This window comes from Corvus moneduloides, chromosome 23 (assembly GCF_009650955.1).
Source record: "Corvus moneduloides isolate bCorMon1 chromosome 23, bCorMon1.pri, whole genome shotgun sequence".
Lineage (NCBI taxonomy): Eukaryota > Metazoa > Chordata > Aves > Passeriformes > Corvidae > Corvus > Corvus moneduloides.
This window is the reverse complement of record NC_045498.1, coordinates 5,061,511-5,088,800: the sequence shown is the minus strand read 5'-3', so window position 1 is coordinate 5,088,800 and position 27,290 is coordinate 5,061,511. Positions and strand designations below refer to the sequence as shown.

At 58.5% G+C, this 27,290-nt stretch overlaps 1 protein-coding gene across 4 annotated transcripts; it reads left to right on the top strand.

Annotated features, from left to right (window-relative positions):
- On the top strand, positions 1-26,791 carry RIMS3 (regulating synaptic membrane exocytosis 3). 4 transcript variants are annotated; one of them, XM_032132110.1, is made up of 7 exons: positions 1-300; positions 12,663-12,931; positions 15,737-15,878; positions 15,963-16,075; positions 16,883-16,984; positions 17,094-17,233; positions 18,626-26,791. In XM_032132110.1, the coding sequence occupies exons 2-7, from the start codon at positions 12,712-12,714 to the stop codon at positions 18,836-18,838; spliced, it is 930 nt and encodes a 309-aa protein (XP_031988001.1). In that variant the 5' UTR covers positions 1-300; positions 12,663-12,711; the 3' UTR covers positions 18,839-26,791. The 4 variants fall into 4 exon arrangements, with proteins under 4 accessions (XP_031988001.1, XP_031988000.1, XP_031987997.1 ...); XM_032132109.1 differs by lacking the exon at positions 1-300 and adding an exon at positions 1,653-1,688; XM_032132106.1 differs by lacking the exon at positions 1-300 and adding an exon at positions 8,309-8,398.
- The last annotated feature ends 499 nt before the right edge of the window (positions 26,792-27,290 follow it).

The following is a 27,290-nucleotide window of genomic DNA, read 5'->3' as shown; positions in this document are numbered from 1 at the left end:
CTTCCCTGATGGATGCTTGTACCCACTGACCCACCCCGATCCCAAATCGCTCCCCAGGCCCTAATCCCGCGATTGGGAACGCAGCGAGGGCCGGGTGCCGGTGCTGTCCATGGGATGGAGAGCTGGGAATTGTGAGGCTGGCGGGATTTTAGGGAGGGACAGAGTTAAGGAAGGTTTCCTCGTGGCACGTGGCTCCATGTCAGCCGGCAGAGGCAACGCAGGGAAAGCGCCGGAGGAATTCACTGGGAGCAGGGAGACGCTGCTTAGAGGGAAATCGGTGTTTGGATCCCGGCAGCCAAGGTGAGTCCAAGGGCAGCGCTGGAATCGCCGCCTCTCCGCCCAAATTCCTCCTTCGCCGGGATCCAGGGCTCCGGGGGTGTCCCCATTGTGTCCCTGTCCCCCTGGGTGTTCCAGCGGGATCGGGGCCGGGAGGGTTGTGCATTCCCAAATCCCAGGCTGAGCAGGATCGGCTCCAGCTCAGCCCGGAGGCTCCCGAGGTGCCGGGCTCTGGCTGGGGACTCTTGGGGTCCAGGTGGGGACAGCAGGGAGGTGGCAGCTGCTCTTGGGGTCCAGCTGGGACAGAAGGGGCAGGTGGCAGCTCCAGAGTCCAACTGGTGGCTGGAGGGTCCAGCTGGAGGATCTTGAGCTCCAACTGGGGGGTGTGGGTTTGGTTGGGGGCTTTGGGGTTCGTTTGATGGGTGTAGGGCCCAGTTGTTGGGTGTAGGGTCCAACTGGAGGCTCTCAGGGTCCCGTTGATGGGTGTAGGATCCAGCTGGAGGCTCTCGGGGTCCCGTTGATGGGTGTAGGATCCAGCTGGAGGCTCTCGGGGTCCCGTTGATGGGTGTAGGATCCAGCTGGAGGCTCTCGGGGTCCCGTTGATGGGTGTAGGATCCAGCTGGAGGCTCTCGGGGTCCCGTTGATGGGTGTAGGATCCAGCTGGAGGCTCTCGGGGTCCCGTTGATGGGTGTAGGATCCAGCTGGAGGCTCTCGGGGTCCCGTTGATGGGTGTAGGATCCAGCTGGAGGCTCTCGGGGTCCCGTTGGTGGGTGTAGGATCCAGCTGGAGGCTCTCGGGGTCCCGTTGATGGGTGTAGGATCCAGCTGGAGGCTCTCGGGGTTCGGTTAATGGGTGTAGAGTCCAGCTGATGGGTATAGGGTGCAGTTGGAGGCTCTGGGGTTCAATTGCTGGCTGTAGGCTCCGGTTGAAGGGTACAGCCTCTGTCTTGCACCTTTTGGGGTTCAATTGCTGGGTGTAGGATCCAGCTGGTGGTTCCTGAGCTCTGTTTAATGGCTCCAGACTCCAGTTGAAGGCTGTAGGGTCCAGCTGGAGGCTTTTGGGGTCCAGCTGCTGGCTGTAGGTTCCAGTTGAAGGCTGTAGGGTCCAACTGGAGGCTGCTGGGGACCGGCTGCTCCTTCCATCATCTCTTCGGATCCACCTGATGGCTGCACGGTCCTGCCACCGCCCTTTGGGGTCCGGCCGCCACCTCCCTTCGCGCTGCTCCCGGGCCGGTCCCTCGGGGGCTGCCGGTCCCTCGGGGGCTGCCGGTCCTTCAGGGGGTGCCGGTCCCTCTCCGCTCCGCCCGGGCCGTCGGGGCCGGGCCCGGGGCTCCCCCGCCCGCCGCTCCCAGCAGCCCGCCGGGAACGGGGGAGGAGCGGGCACGGGCGGCGGCGGCGGCGGCGGCGGCAGCGGTGAGTGCCCGCGGGGTGCGGCGCTCCGGGCGCCCGGGACAGCGGCGACAGCCCCGGGCCCCGCGGCCACCGGGCCGAGCGGGGCCGCACCTGCCCCGGAGCATCCCCGGCCGCCGGCGGGGGAGCGGGGGAGGTGGATTTTGGGGATGCCCGGTACAGCTGCGGTACCGGGGAGCAGCGGGATGCGCGCTCCGGGAGCCACGGGAGGGGGGATGGAGGGAGAGGAGGGGTCTCGACCCCCGTGGGGACAACGCCGGGGGTCCCCGCGTACCCCGCGGCTGCCGGCACCCCTAAATCACCCCCCAGGCTCTGAGCTGGGATGCGAACCCCTCAAAATCAGCGCTGCGCCGAAAACGGGGGAGCTACGGCCGCGCTCCCCCCGTTCCCGAGGGCTCCCGGGGCCGCTTTCCCGGAGCCTTTCCCGGTGCGGGGCGGGCAGCTCTTCCCGGCCGGCGGCTCGGCACCGGGAGCGCCTTCCCGTGCCATCCATCATCCCGCTGAAAGCCCGTTGACGTCAACCCCGTCCCGTGCACGGCGGTCCCAGCACCGGGAAAACCGGGATAGGGACCGGGAAAAGCGGGGAGGGTCCTGGGGAGGGTCTGCCCCAGGACATCGCACGGGGCTCTCCTCGTCCTGGGCTTCCCGGCGTCTCCAGCCTGGGATTCGTACGTGGATTTGCCTCTTCCTCGATCCAGAGCCTCTCCCGCCCTCTGTGGGGTTTGGGGCAGGTGCTGTGGTCGGTTCTGGAGGGAAAATTAAGGAGTGGGTGAGGAAGGGTGAGAGGATGCCCTGGGACGGGCAGAGCTCCTGTGCTGCTCCCTCGTGCCGCAACCACGGGGACAACAAGTGGGGACAGCCCGAGGGCAGCGTGGGCATCACCCTGGCACCCCAACGGGCACGGGCCTGGCTGCTCACAGGGTCCCCTCTGTGCCCCCAAATGGTGCCCAGGGCCACATGTGGGAGCTGGCATTAAGCTGCAGGATGGCTCCCATGGCAGGTGATGGCTATGATGGCCTCTGTGGTGGTCAGTGCCCACCCTCAGGGATCAGAGGGGCTCTGTGGTGGTCAGTGCCCACCCCCAGGGGTCTGACGGGCTCTGAAGTGGTCAGTGTCCACTTTCAGGGGTCCAGGACCCATGGCAAGGGGGCTTCTGAGGCTGAACGCCATCCCTGGGTGCCCAGGGAACATCCCGGGGGCTGCGCTGCCTGTCTCGATTGTGCGCTGGGAGTGGGAGGCTGCGGATCCTGTGGGATCACGGGATGGGCTTCACTTGCAGCCCAAATCCAGGGCTTTGCTGCCAGCCATGGGAGCCTGGGATCATTTTTCCACCGTAGGACAAGGGACCACCTGCCCAAACCAGCCCTGGCTGCTCCCAAACCAGCCCTGCCTGATCCCCCTGGCTGCTCCCACACCAGCCCTGCCTGATCCCCCTGGCTGATCCCAAACCAGCCCTGGCTGATCCCAAACCAGCCCTGGCTGATCCCCCTGGCTGCTCCCACACCATCCCTGCCTGATGCCCCTGGCTGCTCCCAAACCAGCCCTGCCTGATCCCCCTGGCTGCTCCCAAACCATCCCTGCCTGATCCCCCTGGCTGCTCCCAAACCATCCCTGGCTGCTCCCAAACCAGCCCTGGTTTCATCCCCTGGCTGTTCCCAAACCAGCCCTGCCTGATCCCTGGCTGCTCCTCAGCTCTCCCCTCCAGCCCCAGCTCTCCCTGGGCCCGTTTCTTCCCGCACCAACACCTCCCCAAGGCCACTCCTGCTGTGCTCACACCTCTCTCTCGCTGTTCCATCTCCAACATCCCTTTGTGAGGCTGAACTCCTGCCACCTCCCACATTCCCAGCGCTCCAGCTTTGTCCCCATTCCAGCCTTTGTGGGACAGGGACAGAGGGTGACATTGCAGCATCTTGAGCTGCTTGGCCCCAAATCCAGGGGTGAATCCCCCTCATTCCATCCCCCTGGAGCTGCTGCCATCCCTAGAGCTCAGCTCTCCATAGGCTCCCGCTGCAGCGCAGCCCTTCAGGAAGCACCACACGGATACAAGATGCAGTTTAAGGTGGTGAAAATCCCTAATTTTCCTGCTTATTAAATCCCGAGCCGTGTGGCAGCAGCTCTTGGCGTCCCTGTCAAGGCGCTTCAAATGTTTTGTCACCACATCTCCGAGAGCAGGGAGAGAGCCTCGGTCGGGAATTACTGGGAAGGGATTGACAGCTCCGCTCCTCCCGCTGCCTGCCAGGCTCAGGAGCTGCTTCCTTGCCCTGGGATGCTCTGCTGGGAGCCTCTCCAGGCTCCTCATCCTCCCCACGGACAGAGAGACTCCTGGAGATGGAGGTTTCACCCTGGAAATCGGGAATTGTGCAGATTTTAGCTGTTGGCTTGTGAAGCAACACCAGAGCTTTTGGCCTCATCTTCTTCCCACAAGTTTTCCAGGGAGCAGCACCTTGCTGGGATCATCCTGTGTCCCTTCCTCCCATCCTCCTGCTCTTCCAGGGATGCAGGAGCCGGTGCCAGCCTTGGTGAGATGCCCCAGCTCCCCGTGCCACAGCGAGGGGTGTTTGCCGCAGGCTCTGCCCCCTCTTGGCATCGCTCCGGCTCCCAGAACTCTTCCCAAGTTTTCTGCTGATCCCTGAAGAAGCTCGGGAAGAATTGTGCAGCCTTAGCAATTAAAAAAGCAACTTTTTCTGCAAACAAAGCTGCTCGCCCCCGACTCCTGCTGGGCTCAGGAGCCAGCTGGGACCTGCGGGATGGATGCGGCCGGGCAGGGAATGTCAGATCCAGCCAGGCTCTTGGCACATCCCTCTGCTGGACGTGGATTTGGGGGTGTGGGTGGGTTTGGTGACCCATCCTGGAGCTGGTGGCTCATCCCTGGAGACCCCAGGAGCACTGGGCAGGTGCCAGCGGCCAAGGGTGGAATTTGGTCAGCGCTTTGGATCCTGAGGGATTTCGGGCTACGGAGCCCCTGGAAGGCTCCAGCGTGGAATGGGGAGGACAAGGGGGATCTGCGGGGCGCTGGTGGAAGGAAAGCAGATGTTCCCTGCTGATAGGAGCAGCAGAAAGCTGGAGCTGAGAGCAGCCCTTCCCCTGGAGGAAGCAGCTCCATGAAATATTGATGGGATTCACACACAGCAGCCGAGCCGAGCGCGCTGCATTGCAGAGCTCGGAGCCAAGCAGCCGGAAAGGCAGCGGCAGCCGGGAATGGGAAAAGCTCCTCTCCCATTCCCTCCGTGCCGGGGCAGATCAGCCCCGGCCCTGGCATGGCCGTTCCAACCCTCGGTGCCACCGGGAGAAGGGTTGGGATCTGAGCGGGGTGACCCTGTTCCAAACCCATCCCAACGCCGGTTTCTTGCATCCCCATGGAGCTGTCCCAGTTTTTGGGGCCACGCGGCTGCAGCGTCCCACTGGCCACAGTGGCTGCTTGGTGCCAGCTCCTGCGTGTCCCCAGCGAGGTCCTGCTCCGTTCCCAGCTGCCCACAAGCAGCGCCGAAGTGCCAGCAGGGCCGATGATCCATGCTCTGTCCTGGGATTATCTCCAGGATGAGTTGGACCATCGGGAATGCCCGCTGCTTGCCGCAGTGTCCCCGTGGCTCTGGTGGCCAGTTGGGCTCGGCGGGCGCTGGCCGTCCCCCAGCCTGGCCCTGCCGGGTGGCTTTTGCTCCTCGGATTCCTTGATGTTGCCAAGGAAACGCTGGGATTCAGCACGGATCTGATTTAACCGGGCGCAGACGTCACGCAGGGACACGGGGGACAGGGACGGCGTGGTCAGGACGCTGCCTCCGGTGTCCTGCAGCCCCGAATCAGCCCACCGGGGAGGGCTCGGACATGGATGACCTGGAATTCCACACCTGTCCCACCCTCCTGGTGGAAGATGGGCACGAGGTGGGTGCAGGAGAACGCTGTGTCCCACCGGAAGATGTTTGGTTCTCCACCCCGGCGCTGCTGGATGGATCCTTCTGGAGCTGTGGCATCGGGAGATGGACGCATCCTTTGGGAATGGGGATGGAAAGGGAATTGCCACGACTGAGGTGTGTTTGGGCACAGCGCGTTTGAGGAAGATTCCCATGGGACATTCTTCCCGTGCCACTGCTGCCTGGAGACCCCACACAGGGCTGTGGCTCCCAGTCTGGATCCCACTGGTGCTCCCAGTCCATCCCCACGTCCAGGAACAAATGGAAGCACTGAGAGCACCTGGAGCAGCCCCAGCTGCCTTCAGGCTGCAGGAATGCCGTCCCACAAGAGCCATTCCCGGGTCTCTGGAAGAGCTGAGCCCCTGGGGACATCCCTGGGCCATGCACTGGTCACTGTCACCAGCATCCCCCGAGCTCTCCACCCACACCACTGCCACCAGCGCTTCCCATCCCGATGGAAAACCAGGCCAGGCTCCCATCCCAGCACCTGCCCTTTGGAAAACCATCCAGACCGGAGCCATCCTGTGGGATTTGCTCCAGGGCCTTCCTCCTCTTCTTCCTCCCAGCCACGGCTTTGTTAAACCTCGCTCATCCAACAGCCAGGCCTTTCTCCAGGGGCTTTTCCTGTGGGATCCCCTGAGCACAGCCCCATCCAAACTTCCCACTTTTTCCAAGAAATGGAGCACATTCGGAGCCATCCTTTAATTTGAAGCCGGTGCAGCAGCAATAACCCTGCACCTGCAGCAAATTCCAGCCAGGACAGAACTTTCCTAACCTGCCAGAGCCAGGAGATGCTGAATTCCAAGACCTGGAGCTCCTCCCAGATTCCCAGCTCACGTGCACCCAATTATCCCCCTTGTTGGGCAATTAAAATTATACGAGCAGCTGCCTATCAAAGCTGAAGCAATTAATTAGAACTAAATGCTTTTAGGGGAAATAAGCCCATGCCTTATTCCCAAATTCTTGGAGGAGCTGGGATGCTGCAATTCCTGCTGTGTTGTTGCCCAAGGACTGGCAGGGCCTCGAGGTGGCAGCTCTGGCAAGCTTTTATTCCCAAAAGTTTTAGGGAATTTTAGGACCTTCCTGCTCCAGACATCCGCAGTTTTCAGTGCTGTCCCTCCAGGCTCGAGGCAGCCCCAGCACAGGGGGCAGGAAGAACCTCCTGTCCCACTGCTGGGGGTTTCCAGCCCCGTTTTCCCCTGGGAACACCCACCTTGAGGGTTTTGAGGGAGCAGACAGCTCCCAAAATCCCTCTGCCTCCTTCCCTGGCAAGGCAGCATTCCCAGCCACCCCCACCGTGCTCATTTAGCACCTTCCTCCTCCTCCTCCTCCTCATTTCCCACCTGTGTGGGGGCACCTGTGGGGCTGCTCCCTTCTTCTCCAGAGCTTTTCCCAAAGCATCCATTTCTCCCTTCAATATTTTGCCCCTCATTCCTGTTTCTGTGGCATATTTGGGGTCAGCGCTGCCTCCCAGGCCTGGGTTGGTCCTTCCCACACCTGTAGCCCCTGGCACTGCCTGGTCACCGGGATCTGTCCCCTCCTGGGGTCACTGGGATCCATCCCCTCCTGGGACCGGGATCCTTCCTCTCCTGGGGTCACCGGGATCCATCCCCTCCTGGGATCACCAGGATCCTTCCTCTCCTGGGGTCACTGGGATCCATCCCCTCCTGGGGTCACTGGGATCCATCCCCTCCTGGGATCGCCAGGACTCATCCCCTCCTGGGATCACCGGGATCCTTCCCCTCCTGGGGTCACCGGGATCCATCCCCTCCTGGGATCACCGGCATCCATCCCCTCCTGGGATCACCGGGATCCATCCCCTCCTGGGATCACCGGCATCCATCCCCTCCTGGGGTCACTGGGATCCATCCCCTCCTGGGATCACCAGGATCCATCCCCTCCTGGGGTCACCGGGATCCATCCCCTCCTGGGATCACCAGGATCCTTCCTCTCCTGGGGTCACTGGGATCCATCCCCTCCTGGGATCACTGGGATCCATCCCCTCCTGGGACCGGGATCCTTCCTCTCCTGGGGTCACCGGGATCCATCCCCTCCTGGGGTCACCGGGATCCTTCCTCTCCTGGGGTCACCGGGATCCATCCCCTCCTGGGATCACCAGGATCCTTCCTCTCCTGGGGTCACTGGGATCCATCCCCTCCTGGGACCGGGATCCTTCCTCTCCTGGGGTCACTGGGATCCATCCCCTCCTGGGATCACCAGGATCCTTCCCCTCCTGGGATCACCAGGATCCATCCCCTCCTGGGGTCACCGGGATCCGTCCCCTCCTGGGATCACCAGGATCCATCCCCTCCTGGGGTCACCGGGATCCGTCCCCTCCTGGGATCACCAGGATCCATCCCCTCCTGGGATCACCAGGATCCATCCCCTCCTGGGATCACCGGGATCCTTCCTCTCCTGGGGTCACCGGGATCCATCCCCTCCTGCGGCCACCCTGTCCTGCCTCGAGCCCCACTTTTCCCAGCCCTACCACTCCCAGCAGCTCCATGGCATCTGGATCTGTCTAGAGGGATCCAGGGGAGTCATCAGCTCTCTGAATCCCGGCCCAGGGATGCTCCCAGCACATCCCACCCCGCTGGACCACTGTGCCCCTGCTCGGGGCTGGGAGGAGAACTGGGTCAGCCGTGTAACCATGGAGATGCTGAGGGAGATGCTGAAGCAGCGCCAGCGCAGCCCCGGCTCTCCAGAACCCTGGAAAGATTCACCCGCCCTGGCACCCTCTGGATCCGGCCGGGATGGGGCTGCGAAGCTGAGCTGAGCCTCCTCCTCCTCCCCGGCGCAGGGCCGGTAAGCCGCCTCCATCTCCTCTTTTTTTAAAATATTTTTTTGGGGTGCCACGAGCGGGGAGGGCAGAGCTCGGCCCCCGCGCCGCCGCGATCCAAACGCAACAGGGATCCCGTTTTTCCTGCCGCTTGTGCTCCTCCATCGGCGCTGGGGGATGCTCCAGCCATGACACGGCTCCCGCCGGTGTCCGGGGGCTCCGTGCGTCCCTCGGGATCTGGGGCTGGCTCTCCGGGGAACTTCCCGGCGCTGCCGGTGGTTTTTGATTCCCGCAAGGACGGAGCGTGGTCGCGGTAAGCGCTGCGGGGGCTGCGGCGCTGCCCCGGGAGCTCGGGAACGCGTTCCCATGGCACGGCAGGAGGGGGCTTGGATGCGGCGTCAGGGAGGATGGCTCCGAGGATCCCGCCGGCTTGGGATACAGGGAATAAATACATGGAGGGGAAGAGGGAAATGCGTGTTTGAAGGGAAAACCGGTGCCGTTCCCTGAGTCCCCCCGCGCTGCCGGGAAGGGGGAGCCGGGGCAGGGGCAGCAGCGGGGCTGCGGATTCAGCGTCGGGATGAGGGTGCTGTGGTGGCATCGGGGGTGCTGTGGTGGCATCAGAGGTTCCGTGGTGGCATCAGAGGTTCTGTGGTGGCACCAAGGATGCTGTGGCCATGCCGAGTGTGCTGCGGCCATGCTGAGGGCACTGTGGTGGTACCGAGGACGCTGTGGTGGCACCAAGGGTGCTGTGGCCATGCCAGAGATGCTGTGGTAGTGCTGAGGGTGCCATGGCCATGCCAAGGGTGCTGTGGTGGCACCAAGGATGCTGTGGCTGTGCTGAGGGCACTGTGGTGGTGCTGAGGGCACTGTGGTGGTGCCGAAGATGCTGTGGCCCTGCCAAGGATGCTGTGGCCCTGCCAAGGATGCTGTGGCGGTACCAAGGGCGCTGTGGCTGTGCTGAGGGCACTGTGGTGGTGCTGAGGGCACTGTGGTGGTACCAAGGGTGCTGTGGTGGCACCAACGGTGCTGTGGTGGTGCTGAGGGCACTGTGGTGGTGCCAAGGATGCTGTGGTGATACTGAGGATGCTGTGGCCCTGCCAAGGATGCTGTGGTGGTACCAAGGGTGCTGTGGCTGTGCTGAGGGCACTGTGGTGGTGCTGAGGGCACTGTGGTGATACTGAGGATGCTGTGGCCCTGCCAAGGATGCTGTGGCCCTGCCAAGGATGCTGTGGCTGTGCCAAGGCCAGCTCAGCTGTGGCAGCCACAAGCTCCAGCACTCAAACCCAGCCTCCAGCCCAGCTCATCTCAGCACCAGGCACCCCCTGAGCCCCCAACCCAGGACCTGCTCCGGGGCAGAAACAGATTGTGCAGAGAGATAAGGGGTAAAATCACGGGCAGGGGAAAGCAAATCCTCCCTTCGGGCTGAGGAGCGCGCTCCGCTTCCTTTGCGGCGGATTATCCCTGTGTGTGTTGCATTGGAAATGATCCCATTAGCGCTCTGCTCTCCTGATCTAATTTGCTCCCACCAGAGCCTGGTGCTCTCCGGGCGGCTGGAGCGGCGAGCAGGGGACAGCAACAGGAGCCTTTTGTGTTCTCCTGGCCCTATAGGGTTGGGTTGTTCAAGGGATTTCTCACCTGGAACGTGGAGGGGCCTGGGCTGGGCCTGGCTGAGCCCTCTGGCAGAGGGATTTGTGTTTGTTCAGGCACAGCCTCATCCAGGTTTGCCTGTGGGGAAACTGAGGCACGGGGTGCGGCGGGACGCTGCGGCTGGGGAAGAGTTTGGGATCCATTCCCTGTGTCGGGTGCATCCTAAGGGAAAACTCAGAGATTGCAGCGGGTTTGGAGCCGGAGGGTGGCATTGGAAAGTGTCATCCCAAAGGATGAGCCCAAGGCAGCGGATCAGCCCTGATCCCTCTTCAAGGAGGTGCTGGACATTGGCACATGCCTGTGATGGGGCAGCTCCGGAGCTGGGATGCACCTGATGCCAATGGCTCCATCCGTCCGGAGCTGGGATACATCCCACACCGATGGCTTTATCCCAGGGGCTCCATCCCTCTGGAGCTGGGATGCATCCCACACCGACGGCTTTATCCCGGGAGCTCCATCCCTCTGGAGCTGGGATGCATCCCACACCAACAGCTTTATCCCAGGGGATCCATCCCTCTGGAGCTGGGATGCATCCCACACCGATGGCTTTATCCCAGGGGATCCATCCCTCTGGAGCTGGGATGCATCCCACACTGATGGCTTTATCCAAAGAGCTCCATCCCTCCGGAGCTGGGATGCATCCCACATCAACAGCTTTATCCCAGGGGCTCCATCCCTCTAGAGCTGGGGCTCATCCCACACCAACAGCTTTATCCAAAGAGCTCCATCCCTCTGGAGCTGGGATGCATCCCACACCGATGGCTTTATCCCAGGAGCTCCATCCCTCTGGAGCTGTGGCTCATCCCACACCGATGGCTTTATCCCAGGGGCTCCATCCCTCTGGAGCTGGGATGCATCCCACACTGATGGCTTTATCCCAAGGGCTCCATCCCTCTGGAGCTGTGGCTCATCCCACACTGATGGCTTTATCCCAAGGGCTCCATCCCTCTGGAGCTGTGGCTCATCCCACACCGATGGCTTTATCCCAGGGGCTCCATCCCTCTGGAGCTGGGATGCATCCCACACTGACGGCTTTATCCCAGGAGCTCCATCCCTCTGGAGCTGTGGCTCATCCCACACCGATGGCTTTATCCCAGGGGATCCATCCCTCTGGAGCTGGGGCTCATCCCACACTGACGGCTTTATCCCAGGGGCTCCATCCCTCTGGAGCTGGGGCTCATCCCACACTGACGGCTTTATCCCAGGGGCTCCATCCCACATCAATGGCTTTATCCAAAGAGCTCCATCCCTCTGGAGTTGGGGCTCATCCCACATCAATGGCTTTATCCCAGGGGCTCCATCCCTCTGGAGCTGGGATGCACCCCACATCAATGGCTTTATCCCAGGGGCTCCATCCCTCTGGAGTTGGGATGCACCCCCCATCAATGGCTTTATCCCAGGGGCTCCATCCCTCTGGAGCTGGGATGCACCCCACATCAATGGCTTTATCCCAGGGGATCCATCCCTCCGGAGCTGGAGCTCAGTGCTGAGCCCCCCTGGGCACAAGGAGTGGGGAGAAGGCCGTGGGTCAGTGCCTGGGCAGAGCCAGGGGGGAAACCCCAGCCAGGAGGGAGCTCGTTAATGACATTAATGACTAAACACCCGCTCACCCTTGGAATTGATAAATCCACGAGTTCAGCGGTGCTGGAGCTGATCCCACAGCTCCTGCCAGGTCTCATCCCAGTCATACCCTGAGTCCATGATTCCCATCAGGTCCCGTCCCAGCCGTGCCCGCTGTGGAGCAGCAGAGCCCCCAGCCTGCCCCACTCCCCCTGCCGCAGCTTCCCCGCGCTCGTGCCCATCCCTCTCTCCTGAAAGGGAAACATTTTTCCAGGCGCTGCCTCCATCCATTATCACAAAGTGGCTTCGCTTGGCCTGCAGTTAATAATTCACCTTTCCCTGGAAGATGGATGCTCCATCCCGCTGGAGTTTAAATATTCATGGGCAAGGGAAGGCGGCAGGGCCGTGCGGGAGGTCTGGCATCCACCTCCAGTGCATTCTCTGCTCCAGGGATTCCCATCCCGGGGTGGAATCACCTGGAGCAGGCTGACCTGGACACGGTTTGGAGAAGGGGATGTGCAGGGAAAACTTGGCCGGATGCGATTTTGGACACCCTCAGGGGTGGATGGGGCTGTCCCCTTGTCCCTGGCTGGGCAGGTTGGTGACACTCAGAGCCTTCTGCCCACCCTGGTGTCTCCTGGCTGTTGGGAGTGTCCAGGTCCTACAGGGAGCTGAGGCAAGGCTGGGTGTTCCCCCGGGGGGTCCTGCTCTCATGGGTGGGAAAAAAATCTTGGAATATACTGAGATGAAGGGAATCCACAGGGATCATGCAGTCCAACCCCTGGCCCTGCACAGACATCCCAACAATCCCACCCTGTGCATCCCTGGGAGCGTTGTCCAACAATCCCGGAGCTCTGGCAGCCTCGGGGCCGTGCCCATTCCCTGGGGAGCCTGGGCACTGCCCAGCACCCTCTGGGGGAAGAACCTTTCCCTGATTTCCAGCTCTCTCTGCATGGTGCCACCTGAATTTCCCGGATTTGTGAACACTTTGAGGGGACCGCCCATCCCTGCGGGGATGCGACAGCGGTGCCACAACCGCTGCCACCCCTCAGTGCCCAAGGCGTCTCCGCTTTGTCCCCGCAGCTGATCCCGGGCAGCAGAGCCGGTGCCGGTGCCGGCGGGCGCGCTGACCATGTTCAACGGGGATGCCAGCTCCTCATCCGCCCGGAATGTGGTGCGCAGCTCCAGCATCAGCGGCGAGATGTACAACCTGGAGAAGAGCGCCCGCGGCAGCGCCGACTCCGTCACCCTCACCGCCAGCAAGAAGCGACGCTCCAGCCTGGGCGCCAAGATGGTGGCGATTGTGGGGTTGTCCCAGTGGAGCAAGAGCACCCTGCAGCTCAACCAGACCGGTGAGAGGCCACCCTGATGCCTACCTTGGGGTTTAGGTGCCCACCCCTCGTGCTTTGGTTGCCTGGGTGTGATGGAGGCACCTGAAAATGGTGGCCTAAAAATGGCCCCTAAAAATGGCGCCCTAAAAATGGCGCCCTAAAAATGGTGCCCTAAAAGTGGCGCCCTAAAAATGGCGCCCTAAAAATGGTGCCCTAAAAATGGCCCCTAAAAATGGCCCCTAAAAATGGCGCCCTAAAAAAGGCCCCTAAAAATGGCCCCCTAAAAATGGCCCCCTAAAAATGGCGCCCTGAAAATGGCCCCTAAAAATGGCGCCCAAAAAATGGTGCCCTAAAAGTGGCGCCCTAAAAATGGCGCCCTAAAAATGGCTCCTAAAAATGGTCCCTAAAAATGGCCCCCTAAAAATGGCCCCCTAAAAATGGCCCCCTAAAAATAGCCCTAAAAATGGCCCCCTAAAAATGGCTCCTAAAACTGGCGCCCTAAAAATGGCCCCTAAAAATGGAACCCTAAAAATGGTGCCTAAAAATGGTGCCTAAAAATGGCTCCTAAAACTGGCGCCCTAAAAATGGCAACCTAAAAATAGCCCCTAAAAATGGCCCCCTAAAAATAGCCCTAAAAATGGCCCCCTAAAAATGGCTCCTAAAAATGGAACCCTAAAAATGGCCCCTAAAAATGGAACCCTAAAAATGGAACCCTAAAAATGGCCCCCTAAAAATGGCCCCTAAAACACCCTAAAAATGGCTCCTAAAACTGGCCCCCTAAAACTGGCCCCCTAAAAATGGCCCCTAAAAATGGCCCCTAAAAATGGAACCCTAAAAATGGTGCCTAAAAATGGCTCCTAAAAATGGTGCCTAAAAATGGCGCCCTAAAACTGGCGCCCTAAAAATGGCAACCTAAAAATAGCCCCTAAAAATGGCTCCTAAAAATGGCCCCTAAAAATGGTGCCCTAAAACTGGCGCCCTAAAACTGGCCCCTAAAAATGGCGCCCTAAAAATGGCGCCCTAAAAATGGCCCCTAAAAATGGCTCCTAAAAATGGCTCCTAAAAATGGCACCCTAAAAATGGCACCCTAAAAATGGCTCCTAAAAATGGCCCCTAAAAATGGCCCCTAAAAATGGCACCCTAAAAATGGCTCCTAAAAATGGCTCCTAAAAATGGCACCCCCAAAAAAAACCACCAAAAAAAGGACAGCTAAAAATGACACCTAAAAAAGAACCCCCCAAAAATACACCTAAGAATGAAACCTCCCCCCAAAAAATACACGTAAAAAATGACACCTAAAAATGAAACCCAAAAAAATGACACCTAAAAATGACACCCCAAAAATGAAACTTTAAAAAGCCACTTAAAACCCCCCTTTTTAACCCCCCAACCTCGGTTTTTAGGTGCCCACCCCCCTTGCTTTGGTTGCCTGCGTGTGATGGAGGCATCTAAAAAAGATGCCTAAAAATGACACCTAAAAAACTACACCTAAAAATGACACCTAAAAAACACCCCTAAAAATGACACCCCAAAAAATGCACGTCAAAAATGACACCCAAAAAAGGCCACCCAAAAAATCCCGTTTTAACCCCACTCCAGCACTTCTGCAGGTGCCAAATTTGCCAACCCAAGGTGAGGATGTCGCTGGAGCTCTGCCCAACCTCGGTGTCCCCCTCACCAGTAACTCCCAGTCCTGGCTGCGGGCAGGAGCTTGGAGAAAGGACGCTCTGGGAAATATTTAAATATTTAAATATTTAAATGCTTTAAAATAGCTGTTCAAGGGGCGGGGGAAGCACAAAGCTCCTTTTAGCGCAGGCTTTTCCCCGCTTCTTGCTTTCTATCCCTGGCATTCCATAATCTGGGAAAGGAACGGTTAACCCGGAGCCCTCCCGCCATCCGAGAAGTGGCTCTGAAGGGGTTAAATTCCCCCCCCAAAAAAAGCACAGCCGCACCTGGAATGGCAGGGCCGGGATGCTCCCTGCTCCAAACCCTTCCGTGGGGACAGCCCCGAAGGAGCAGGACAAAGGCGGCGATGCCACCGCGCACACATGGGCACACGGCGGGGGCCGGGGACAGTGCCAGGGGTGTGCCACCCTCCTCCCGCTGCCATCTGCCACCGCCCGGGACACGTGGGGTGGAGGAAAGGGGGCATCAGGCGGTGTTTGGGGCTGTGCCCACGCTTTGGGGGTTGCTGTCCCCTCTGGCACGGGGACGGGGCGAGTTTGGAGGCCAAGGGGGCATCAGGCGGTGTTTGGGGCTGTGCCCACGCTTTGGGGGTTGCTGTCCCCTCCGGCACGGGGACGGGGCGAGTTTGGAGGCCAAGGGGGCATCAGGCGGTGTTGGGGCTGTGCCCACACCCTGTGGCACTGCGGGGTGCTGTCCCCTCTGGCACGGGGACGGGGGCACAGGGGGATTTTGGAGGCCAAGGGGATGGAGAAAGGGGCCATCAGGAGCGTTGGGGCTGTGGCACTGCGGGGTGCTGTCCCCTCTGGCACGGGGATTTTGGAGGCCAAGGGACGCTGCCAGCACTTGTGGGGTGACTGGGACAGGTCTCGGGTGCAGGGGGGACTCTCAGCCACCCAAAGCCACGGTGACATGGGAGCAGAGCACGGTGGCGGCTGGGGTGGGGACACGGGGACACGGGGCCGGCCCGGGGCTCTCCTCTCCTGCCGCACCTGGGTGTGTGCGTGTGGGATCCCCTGGGAATTCACCCGGGGAACGGTGCACAACTCCCCGGGAATGATGCGCGGCTGGAAAACAGGGAGACAGGAAGGCAGGGAAGGGCTGGAGGGCAGGAGCCGGAGCCGATCCCGTCTCCAATTCCAGAGGGAGGCCCCAAAAAGCTGCGCAGCACCATCCGCAGGAGCACCGAGACCGGGATTGCCGTGGAGATGAGGACCAGGGTGACCCGGCAGGGCAGCCGGGAATCCACGGACGGCAGCACCAACAGCAACAGCTCCGACGGCACGTAAGGAACGGGGCAGGGATTGGGAACGGCGCCGGGATCCTTCCCGAGGTGTCCAGAAGGATGCTCCATGAAAATCCTTTGCAGGTTCATCTTCCCCACCACCCGGCTGGGCGCGGAGAGCCAGTTCAGCGATTTCCTCGACGGGCTGGGGCCGGGGCAGCTCGTGGGGCGGCAGACCCTGGCAACCCCCCCGATGGGTGAGCAGGGGCAGCGCCCGGGGGGCTCCGGAGGGAGGGAAGGGAGGGGAAGAAGCTGCGTGGTTCTTCCCAGGGCTCCATCCCAGCACATCCCGGTCCGGGCATGGCTTGGGAATGCTGTGCTCCACACAGGGGAGCATGCAGGGATCAGGGCAGGGCATCCCTGAGAAGCGGCAGCTCCGCTTTTTCCTGGGGCTTCCTTTTCCAAGCACCCTGGAACCAAAACCCCCACCTTTTGTCCCACTTTTCCCTTTGAAATCTCAAATGGGGATCAAAAGTTGCACCCTAAGTCTGAATTCCCAGCCAGCAGCAGCGTGTCTCCAGCTGGGGACAGACACCGAGGTGTCCACCCCAGATCCTGCTGGGGCCGGAGATGCCGGGAATGGGAAGAGCTGCTCGGGGAAAGGGGAAAGGGGAAAGGGGTGGTTGGACCCTTCTGAGTTCCTGGCCCCTGATCCCTCCTGTCCCAGCCTCTCCTTTTTCTGCAGAATCACCCGGCCAAGGCCCAGCCTGGGTAAATCCCAGCCTTTTTCCCGTCACGAGGGATAAAATCCCAATGAGAGGCATGGAGCTGATGGGGAGGAGGGGCTCCCACCCCGATCTCTCCTTGCTGCTCAATCCAAGCTCCTTCCCATCCACTGAGCCCCTAATTCCCAACAAATCAGGCATCCAGCGGGACGCTGGGGGTGAGGACAGTGGTGTCCCCTGGAGAGGACGGTCCCACCCATGGCGAGGACGGGCGGCTGTGCTGTCCCCAGGGGGAGGTGACCATCAGGGATGGCCCTGAAGGTGTCTCCTCACTTCCAGGCGATGTCCACGTCGGCATGGCTGACCGCAACGGGCAGCTGGAGGTGGACGTGATCCAGGCGCGGGGACTCATCCCCAAGATGGGCTCCAAGTGCATCCCGGGTAGGTGGCTGTGGAGGGCGGGGTCAGGGATGGAGGGAGGCGGGTGCCGTGCCGGGATCATCCCAGGATCCTGCTCCACATCCCCGTTTCTCCCGGTTTCCCACGGCAGCCACCTACGTGAAGGTTTACCTGCTGGAGAACGGCGTCTGCCTGGCCAAGAAGAAGACCAAGGTGGTGAAGAAAACCTGTGACCCCTCGTACCAGCAGCCGCTGCTCTTCGAGGAGAGTCCCCAGGGCAAAGTCCTGCAGGTGGGCAGGGACACCTTCCCCTATATTCCAGGTGGCTCCAAGCCCCGTCCAACCTTTCCTTGGACACTTCCAGGGGTGGGGCACCCACAGCTTCCCTGGGCTGGGATGCCCTTCTTGGAGCTGGGATGTCCTCCGTGAGGTCTGGGAGGCTCTCTGTGAGGTCTGGGGTGTTCTCCTTGAGGTCTGGGGTGTTCTCCTTGAGGTCTGGGATGACCTGCTTGGGGTTGGGATGCTCTCCTCAGGGTTGGGGTGTTCTCCTCGAGGTTGGGATGCTCTCCTCGGGGTTGGGATGCTCTCCTCGAGGTTGGGGTGTTCTCCTCGAGGTTGGGGTGTTCTGTTTGGGGTTGGGATGCTCTCCTCGGGGTTGGGGTGTTCTCCTCGGGGTCTGGGATGTTCTCTTTGAGGTCAGGAATGCTCTCCTCAAGGTCTGGGATGTTCTGCTTGGGGTTGGGATGTTCTCCTCAAGGTTGGGGTGTTCTCCTCGAGGTTGGGGTGTTCTGTTTGGGGTTGGGATGCTCTCCTCGGGGTTGGGGTGTTCTCCTCGAGGTCTGGGATGTTCTCTTTGAGGTCAGGAATGCTCTCCTCAAGGTCTGGGATGTTCTCCTCGGGGTTGGGATGCTCTCCTCAAGGTTGGGGTGTTCTCCTCGAGGTTGGGGTGTTCTGTTTGGGGTTGGGATGCTCTCCTCGGGGTTGGGGTGTTCTCCTCGAGGTCTGGGATGTTCTCTTTGAGGTCAGGAATGCTCTCCTCAAGGTCTGGGATGTTCTGCTTGGGGTTGGGATGTTCTCCTCAAGGTTGGGGTGTTCTCCTCGAGGTTGGGGTGTTCTGTTTGGGGTTGGGATGCTCTCCTCGGGGTTGGGGTGTTCTCCTCGAGGTCTGGGATGTTCTCTTTGAGGTCAGGAATGCTCTCCTCAAGGTCTGGGATGTTCTCCTCGGGGTTGGGATGCTCTCCTCAAGGTTGGGGTGTTCTCCTCGAGGTTGGGGTGTTCTGTTTGGGGTTGGGATGCTCTCCTCGGGGTTGGGGTGTTCTCCTCGAGGTCTGGGATGTTCTCTTTGAGGTCAGGAATGCTCTCCTCAAGGTCTGGGATGTTCTCTTTGAGGTCAGGGATGCTCTCTTCGAGGTTGGGGTGTTCTCCTGGAGGTCTGGGATGCTCTCCTTGAGGTCAGGGATGCTGTCTTTGGGATCTGGAACACCCTGTGCCAGGGCCTCCCCACCCTCGTCGGGTGAGGGGACCAAGGACCGGGATCCCCAGAGCCCTCCCTGCACCCTTCACACCTTCCCAACCCCGACCACAGCAGGGTTTGTTCCCAGTTTCTCCATCCGGGCACGCCGAGTTTGCCAAGATTTCCCTGGAATTCCCACCCAGCTCCATTAACCCCTTCCCTGCCCGCAGGTGATTGTCTGGGGCGATTACGGGCGCATGGACCACAAGTGCTTCATGGGGATGGCCCAGATCATCCTGGAGGAGCTGGATCTCTCCAGCGCCGTCTCGGGCTGGTACAAACTCTTCCCAACCTCCTCCCTGGCCGACTCCAGCATCGGACCCCTGACCCGCCGCCTCTCCCAGTCCTCCCTGGAGAGCTCCACCAGCCCCTCCTGCCCGTAGAGGCCGGGATTGGGAAGGAGAGATCCAAGGAGACCGAGCAGAACTGGTTGTAGAGAGCTGTAAATATCCTTTTTTTTTTCCTTTTTTTTTTTTTTTTCCCTTTTTTTTTTGGTTTTCTTTTTTTTTTAAATTTTCAATCTCCTTCCCCCTAAAAAATCCGCCCTGGACGCCCTCTCCGGGCAGGGAGAGGGAGCGAGGGCCGTGTGTGAGGCAGGGGGGAAGGAGAGGCAAAAATCCCCTCCGAGGGCTGCGACTGCCAACGATCCCAGACTGTTCCCAGACCTCGTCCTGGAAGCTCCCAGCTTCTCTCCCGCCCCCGCTGGGAGCAGCTCAGTCCGGCTGAGGACGAGGTTCCTTTCCTCCCATTCCCTTTCCCTGCCTCCGAGGAAAAAGTGGGAAAAAACCCCCACGGAACTCAGAACAATTCCGACTCAGCACTACTTTTGTTTCCCAAGGAATGTAGCATCTTCTCTTATGTAGCTTTGCCACGTGCTGACAACACACTCACTGCAATATCCAAGAGAACTCCGGATGGACCGGGAACATCTGCCAGTCTCATCCCGTTTGGTCGCTTTCCCAGCACTTTCGGTGGCCATTTCCCTGCCTTTTTTCCCCGAGTTTTTGGTTGTTTTTTTTTTCCTTTTCCCGGGAGCATGTAGCCTGTGACCATTGCCAAAGCAAGAGGGGACAGGGAAAGGGACGCTCGCATCCCCTCGGCGTCCGCTGGGCTTCTCCTCGTGTCTCACCGCTGACCGCGCTCGTGTCCGGCCAAAACCAGACCCAAAGGACAAACTCTGGGAATGCCTCGTGGGAGACGGGAGAAGGCGACCCAACGGAGCGGGAATACCGGGATCCTGGCGGATCGGCTGCTTCCCAGCCCCTTCCTTCCCAGCTGGAGGGCTGGGATGCTCTCCTTGAGGTCTGGAATGCTCTCCTTGGAGTTGGGATGTCCTCCTTGAGGTCTGGCTGTCCCTCCTCGGGGATTGGGAAGCCCTGCTCGGGGTTGGGATGCTCTCCTCGAGGTCTGGAATGAACTCTCCTTGAGGTTGGGATGCTCTCCTTGAGGTTGGGATGCTCTCCTTGAGGTTGGGATTCCCTTCCCAGGGTTTGGGATGCCCTTCTTGGGGTCTGAGATACCCTCCTTGGAGTAGGATGCCGTCCTTGACGGCTGGGATTCCCTCCTCAGGGCTTGGGATACCCTCCCTGAGGGCTGGGATGCCCTTCCCAAGATCTTGGATCCCCTCCTGGAGATGCCCTCCTTGGAGCTGGGATCTCCTCCTCCTCCTCCTCCAGACCGGGCCATCCTCCTCGAGGTTTGGGATTCCTTTCCCAGGCTCTGGGATGCTCCCCTCGAGGTCTGGGACATCCTCCTCAGGGTTGGGCCGCCCTTCTGGAGATCTGGGATGCCCTCCTGGATACTTGAATTCCAAGCAGGAGCGGAATCCAACCCTGGCTCGCTCCAGGGGAACATCTCAAGAGCAGCTCTGGAATTCGGGGCACGGACGAAGGACCGGGAGTTCCTTTGCAGGATGAGCGTTTTTGGGGTTTTTTTGTTCGTCCGTTTTGTTTGTTTTTCCAAGCAGCATTTTGGTTCCCTCCGAGGGATCCAGTTCTTGTAGCAATCCCGGGAATTACGGAAGCTTTTTTTGAAGGTGCCTATTGAAATTTGCTGAAATTACTCAGGGGAGACACCACTAGAAACTCTTGGTTTCTTCATCAAATATTCCTAAATCCAATGACTGTCCTGAAGGATCAGTTCCTAAAAGAGAAGGAACAAAATCCCGACACACCAAAAGACGAGGAGTTTTTGGAGACTTGAGGAGGACAAGAGGTTCATGGGGAATTTCATGGGGCTGGCTCTGACCTTCAGTCTTCACCACAAAGCACCCCACAGCACAGCTGGGGTTTTTATAGGATTATTTCTTGGCGAAACACAGAATTCCACGATGCACAGAGCACAACAAACCCACCTGGGCTTCTCCTGGTGGCACCGGGAATGAAGAACCAGCTCAGCCACAGAGGAACAAACCCAAACCTGAAGGAAAAGACTGTTGGGATGAAGCTGTTCCCTCCACAAACCCAACCCCAAAGCTGGGGCTCCATAAAATCAAATCTCAGAGTTCTCAACCCCAAATCTGGGGTCCACAAATCCAAATCTGGAGAATCATAAATCCAACCCCAGGGGTCCACAAACCCAAACCTGAGGGTTCACAAATCCAGACCTTGGGGTCCAAACCCCCAAACCTGGGGTTCCACCAACCCAAATTGGGATTTCACAACCCCAAATCCGGGCAATCAAAACCCCACACCTGAGGGTTCACAAATCCAAGCCTTGGGATCCACAACCCCAAACCTGGGGTTTCATCTCCCCAGATCTGGAGGTTCACAACCCCAAACTTGGGGGTTCACAAACCCAGATCTGGGGTCAACAACCCCAAATCCGGGGAATCATAAACCCAAACCAGGGGCTTCACAAATCCAAATGTTGGGGTCCACAAACCCAAATCTGGGGTTCCACCAACCAAATCTGGGCTTCTACAACCCCAGAGCTGAGGGTCTACAAACTCAAACTTTGGGGTCCTCAAACCCAAATCTGGGGTTCCATAACCCCCAACCTGGGGGTCCTCAAACCCAAATCTGGGGTTCCATAACCCCCAACCTGGGGGTTCTCAACCCAAATCTGGGGTTCCACCAACCCCCAACCTGGGGGTTCTCAAACCCAAACCTGGGGTTCCATAACCCCAAAGCTCCACAGCCCCAAATCTTGGGGTCCACAAATCCCCAAACTTGGGAGTCCACAACCCAAATCTGGGGGTCTACACACTGAAACTTTGGGGTTCCACAACCCCACACCCATGGCTGGCAGGACTCGGCTGTGCCGTGGCCGATTCACCCGGCACCGGCACAATTTCGGCGCCGTCGTGACGGGGACTCAGAGCTGCTGCCGTGACTTTGCCAACTCCAAACCACTGAGAAGGGAATTGGCCGGATCCTGCTGAGCTGGGATGGAGAAAAGTTCAGTGAAGGATGAAGGATGATGAAGGATGAAATCCTCCTCTGCTGGTTGGATCACAGGCCGTAATTCCTGGATGGAGACTCCTGGGAATGTGGGATGCCCCGAACCTCCCGTGGTTTGGGGAACAAACTCGGTGCCTGAAATGCTGAAACAGGAACAAACAACAGCTTGGACTCGATGTTCCCTCCCGAGCACGGAACAATTCCACGAGGCCGACGGAATCGCGGCAAACGGAATTCCGTGAGGCTCAGCCTGGCTGAGCCTGGGCTGGATTTTTGACTCTCCGTGAGGGAAAGCATCCCAAAAGGAAAAGCTTTCCTCTCTTCCCTCCGCCTTCACCACCTCGATCCCAGCGGGAAAACAAACTGCAAATCTGCCGAAGTGCTGGGACTGTCCCCCACGGAGCAGGAGCGTGGGCAGAGCAGGGAGCTGAGCAGGGACCTGGGCACAGCTTCCCACCCCCTCCGCGTTCCCAGCCCGCCGCATTCCTGCTTCCCTGCTCCAGGAACATCCCACGGCCGTGCCGTGCCGGGGAGAAGAGGCGGGGGACGAGCGGCAGAACGCGGCGACCACGCGCTCCAGAGGGCCAACAAAAGCATCCCTGGGTTTGTGCTGGAAAAATCCCGGTGAAATTCCACCTGGGAGCGAGGAAAACCCGGAGATTTGGGCTCGTGGATCACTGAGGAGGAGTTGTGGGGGGGGGAGACAAGGACAAAGTGCAGCACAGGGATTCCTCCTGCTCCTGGAGAAGTGGAAACACCGTGGAGCGACACCAAAATCCAACGGAACATTCCCTCCTTCCCTTGCAGCCCCCCAGGAGCCGCCACTCACTTCCCAGCGGGAATGACCCACCTTGAACTGGTGTGGGAAAACCAAACTGGGGGAAGAGCCGGGGTTGTGCCCCGCTGGGGTTGCAACATCAGCTCCTCATTTCTCAACCCCCCGAACCTCGTGGCAGACGTTTTCCTTCCTCAAACGACGAGAAAAACACGGCCAAGACAGCCAGAAATCCCAAACTCTGCCCTGTGCCAGCTCCCGAGAAAAGGAACTTTATCCCAGGATAAATTCCTGCACTCCAAGGTTGGTTTTTTGTTGTTTTTCTGGGGGAATATTTTCTCGCAAAGGGCGTTTTTGATGTGCAAGGAGATTTGCAAAAGCGGCTGCACTGGAAGGGATTCTTTGATGCTTTCCTCTGCTTTCTAGCAAGAGAAGAAATCCAAACCATTGGATTTGCCAGAGATTTTTCCCTGGAAAGAGGAATGAATGTGGAATTAAGTCAGTTTTGCAGCCCCTTTGACACCCAGCCCCCACCCAACACTGCCAGAGCTGAAATCCAAACCCCCAGCTGGAATCACGAGGATGGATTTGACCGAAAAAAACCCCCTCGGAATGATGCTGAAACATCCCCTAAAAGCTGATAAAATTCACACAAAGCACAGAAAACACTCCAAGATTCCAGGCCTGAGTCATCCCTGGTTTTCCACCAGCCTGGAATGGGCCGGATTTGCCAAAGTCCAGTGAAAATTTCCAAGAAATTGGGATCAATCAGAATCCAGCTCGTGTTTCATCACCATCAGGGCACGCCGAAAACCTGGGAGAGGAGGTTTAGATGGAGTTTTCCCAAAATCCAGTGGGATACAGCACCAATTCCCTGAACCTGCTGCCACAGAGCATCGGAGAGGGCGGGAAGAATTCCCTGCACCTTTCCCAGCTCCTCCAACCTTTGCTGCGGGAGTTGGGAGCTCCTGGTTACAAACAGAGCAGGAATTCCTCAGGACTTGGGAATTCCAGCCCGGATCTGCGTTTTTGTGGGATGAGATTCCACAGTTCCCACCTGGACTCACAAACCCCTGGCAGGGCCAGAACACTTTTTCCTGCTACAAAAGAATTCCCTAAAAAAAATCTGCGCCAGGGATGTTTTTCCAGGCAGAAGATTTTTCTTCCAGTTGACTCGGACGCTTCTTTCCGGATGGATGGGAAATGCCTGGACAATGCACACAGGGAAAGCTCTGGAATGTGTGGGATTGGCCACAGGTTTGGAAAATATGGAATTGTGCAGGTCAAGGAACGGCGTCCAGGCTGAATCCAAAGCCTGAATGTGTTTTTCCTCATGGATGGGAAGAGCTCTCCCTGCTTTTCCTTCGGGGTTTCACGGCTGCAGATGGATCTGGAGAATTCCCTGCAGGAACAGCAGGGTTTGCATCGGCCTTTTCCAATGTTTTTGTAGCAAAGCTGTTCCAACTGGAAGTCTTCCCTCTGCTCCACAGGATCCCAGACTGGTTTGGGTGGGAAAGACCTTAAAATCCATCGAATTCCAGCTTCCAGAAGCTGCTCCAAGCCCCACCCTGGGACACTTCCAGGGATGGGGCAGGATTTCTTTTTCATGGAGAAACCCCCTCCCAGTCCTTGGCTGGCTTGTTAAAGGTGCAAAAATCTCCTTTAAGAGTTGAAAAACAACAGGAAAGACTTTTTAGGGAAAATAAAGCATCCCAAATAACAGGGTTGGAATTCTGGGGGTCACTCCGTGACCGGGTGGGACAATCCCGCTCACCTGAGGAAGATTTTGGCTTTAAAAAGACTTGGAAAAGTCTCCAGCCAAGGACCCAAGTGTTGGTCTGGGTGTCTGAGGAACCTCCACGCTGTGGGACCCCCGAGCATCCCTCAGGAACACTGGGATGGACTCCAGGAATCCGAGAGAATCCGGGAGAATCCAGGAGATCCCAGTGCTCCCCCAGGGCCTGGAGCTGCCGCGACGCCCGTGCCCGGCTGGAGCTCCGGTTGTTGCTATACCTCATCCTTTTCTTTTCCTTGGATCCTTCCCTTTTCCCCTCTTTTTCCATTCCTTTAGGATCCACAGCTTGTGCACTCGGCCACATCCAGGTTTTTTTTTTTGTTTGTTTCCCTGTGGAATGAAAAGCAATCCATGATTGGGGTGGGCGGCTCCCACCCACTCCCAACCCTGCTCCCTTTGGGATTTAAGCCCAAGGCAAAGGAATCCCGGGATGATCCAGAGGGATCCCTGTGTCCCTTTTCCATCCCCTCTGTCCATCAGCCCCTCCAGAGCTGCCCTGAGCCCCCCAAAACCTTCCCAGGGGTGGGCGAGGGGCTCCATTCCAAAATCTGGCGCTGTTCCCACTCTTGGAAGGGGCACAAATCCCTCTCCAGAGCCCTTGGAGGGGCACAAATCCCTCTCCAGAGCTCTTGGAGGGGCACAAATCCCTCTCCAGAGCCCTTGGAGGGGCACAAATCCCTCTCCAGAGCCCTTGGAAGGGGCACAAATCCCTTTCCAGAGCTCTTGGAGGGGCACAAATTCCTCTCCAGAGCCCTTGGAGGGGCACAAATCCCTCTCCAGAGCCCTTGGAAGGGGCACAAATCCCTTTCCAGAGCTCTTGGAAGGGCACAAATCCCTCTCCAGAGCCCTTGGAGGGGCACAAATCCCTCTCCAAAGCTCCTGGATGGAAAAGGAGCCTCTGGAGCAGGCAGGGAAGGTGTCCCTCTCCTGGGACACTGATCCCATTCCCTCCAGGATCCCAGCTCCCTCTGGCTAAAAAGGGAATTTTCTCCCGCCCCAGGGAAAATCCTGAAGGAATTCCCGATCCCGAGGGCCTCTGGAAGGAGCAGCTCCCCCCCTCCTGAATGTTCAGAGCACTTTGAAGTTGGTGGCCTTGATTTCTTAAAGGGCTTTGATCTTTTCATGCCGTGAAAGGAGAGAATCTTCCCCATCCCGTCGTCCTCCTCCTCCTCCCCAGCTCGGAATGAATCCCAGGAACGAGCACCTGGAATGTTCAGGATGATCCAGGGCTCCGGAATCTGTCATTGATGCCTCAAGTTTACACCTAAAAACAGCTCTGGGGGAAGCAGGTTGGGAATTTCTCCTGGAATTTGGGTTGGCAGCAGCAGGGAAATAAAAAGGGGGGGGGGGAGGGAAAGCCCCAAATGGATTTTTAGGAGCAGCCAAAGTGGAGTTTGGGAATGTTTATTCCATCTGAAAAAGTCTGGATTTCCGTTCCAAATTAACGGGATTTTTATCCGTGATAAGGAATCTTTAAAGCCAGCTTCCCCCTAAAGAGCTGGAGGGGGAATAAAAGGGTGGGAATGACGAGGGATTCAAGGCAAGGAGATGCTCCCAGAGCTCAGCCAGGAATTCCAAGCCCCTGGAAGCTGAGGCTGAAAGGAGGGACAGGGCTGCAAGTGCCAAACCCCACAAGGACACCGAAATCCAGCCTCAAATCCCCCAAAATTCCCATGGAAAGGAATCACCAGGAGAGCCCCGTGAGTCTGGGGAGGTGTCAGAGCCCAATTAACCACGAGTTAATTGGCACTAAATGAGAAGGCGACAGCAGGGAGGGGGATGAGGGGAGGAAAGGAGAGCCAGGAAAGGACTTTCCTTGGATATTTCCGGATTTCTGGGAGCTGGGATGGGAGCGCTGCCTCCACCACCCCCCAACCTCGTGCTAAACTTCGGTTTCATGACAGATTCCTCCCATTTCACAACTCCACCCTCCCCCAAAACTTTAAAAACCACCGGGAACGGGGGGAACTGGAGCATCCTCGGAGCTCCAGTCCCACATCCAAGAGAAGGGGATGGGTTTGGGATGGCTACAGAAGAGTGGGAATATTTAAGCAACGAGCAAATGGTGATTTTCTACCTGTGTCCTGTCCTGTTTTCTATGTGTGTGCTCCTTTCTTAAATGTCAAACTCTTGTATTTTTGTGGTTTCTATCTGCGGGACCGACGGCTCTGAGGGCGCACGCTCTGTTTTGTAAAATATTCCTAAAGTTTTCTTTCCCCTCCCAAAAAAAAAGGAAAAAAAAAAAAAAAAAAAAAAAGGGGGGGAAAAAATAAAAATCTGAATTATTCACCTTTTAATTGGCTTGTACCTGCATGTACAGTATTGGGGCAGCAAGTGAAGATGATTAAAGCCAGCTTGAAAACTTTTTGTTGTGTTTGAGTTGAGCTTTTCCCCCCCCAAAAAAAGTCATCCCACAACCCCCATGGATATCATGGGAAGGAGGGGAATGGGAAAAAACCCTTTTTTTTTACCCTGGAAAAAGCAGGTTGGGCTTGAAGAGAGAAATGCCACAATTAAGAAAAGATCCCACGAACAGCCCCAAACTTCCCTGGTTCCCAAATCCCCTCCAGCTTCCCAAGAAAAATGGGGAGGGAGCTTTTCCCAAGGCCATGGAGGGGCAGGACAAGGGGGAATGGGCAGGGTTGGGTGGGATTTTGGGATGGAATTCCTCCCTGGGAGGGTGGGGAGGGGCTGGGATGGAATTCCCAGAGAAGCTGGGGCTGCCCCTGGATCCCTGGAAGTGCCCAAGGCCAGGCTGGAGCATCCTGGGATTGGGCAAGGGGATGGAAAGAGACCCAAACCATTCTGGAATCCCACAATTCTCTGATTTTCCCAGTTCCTTCACATTTCTGGACGAGCCTCGG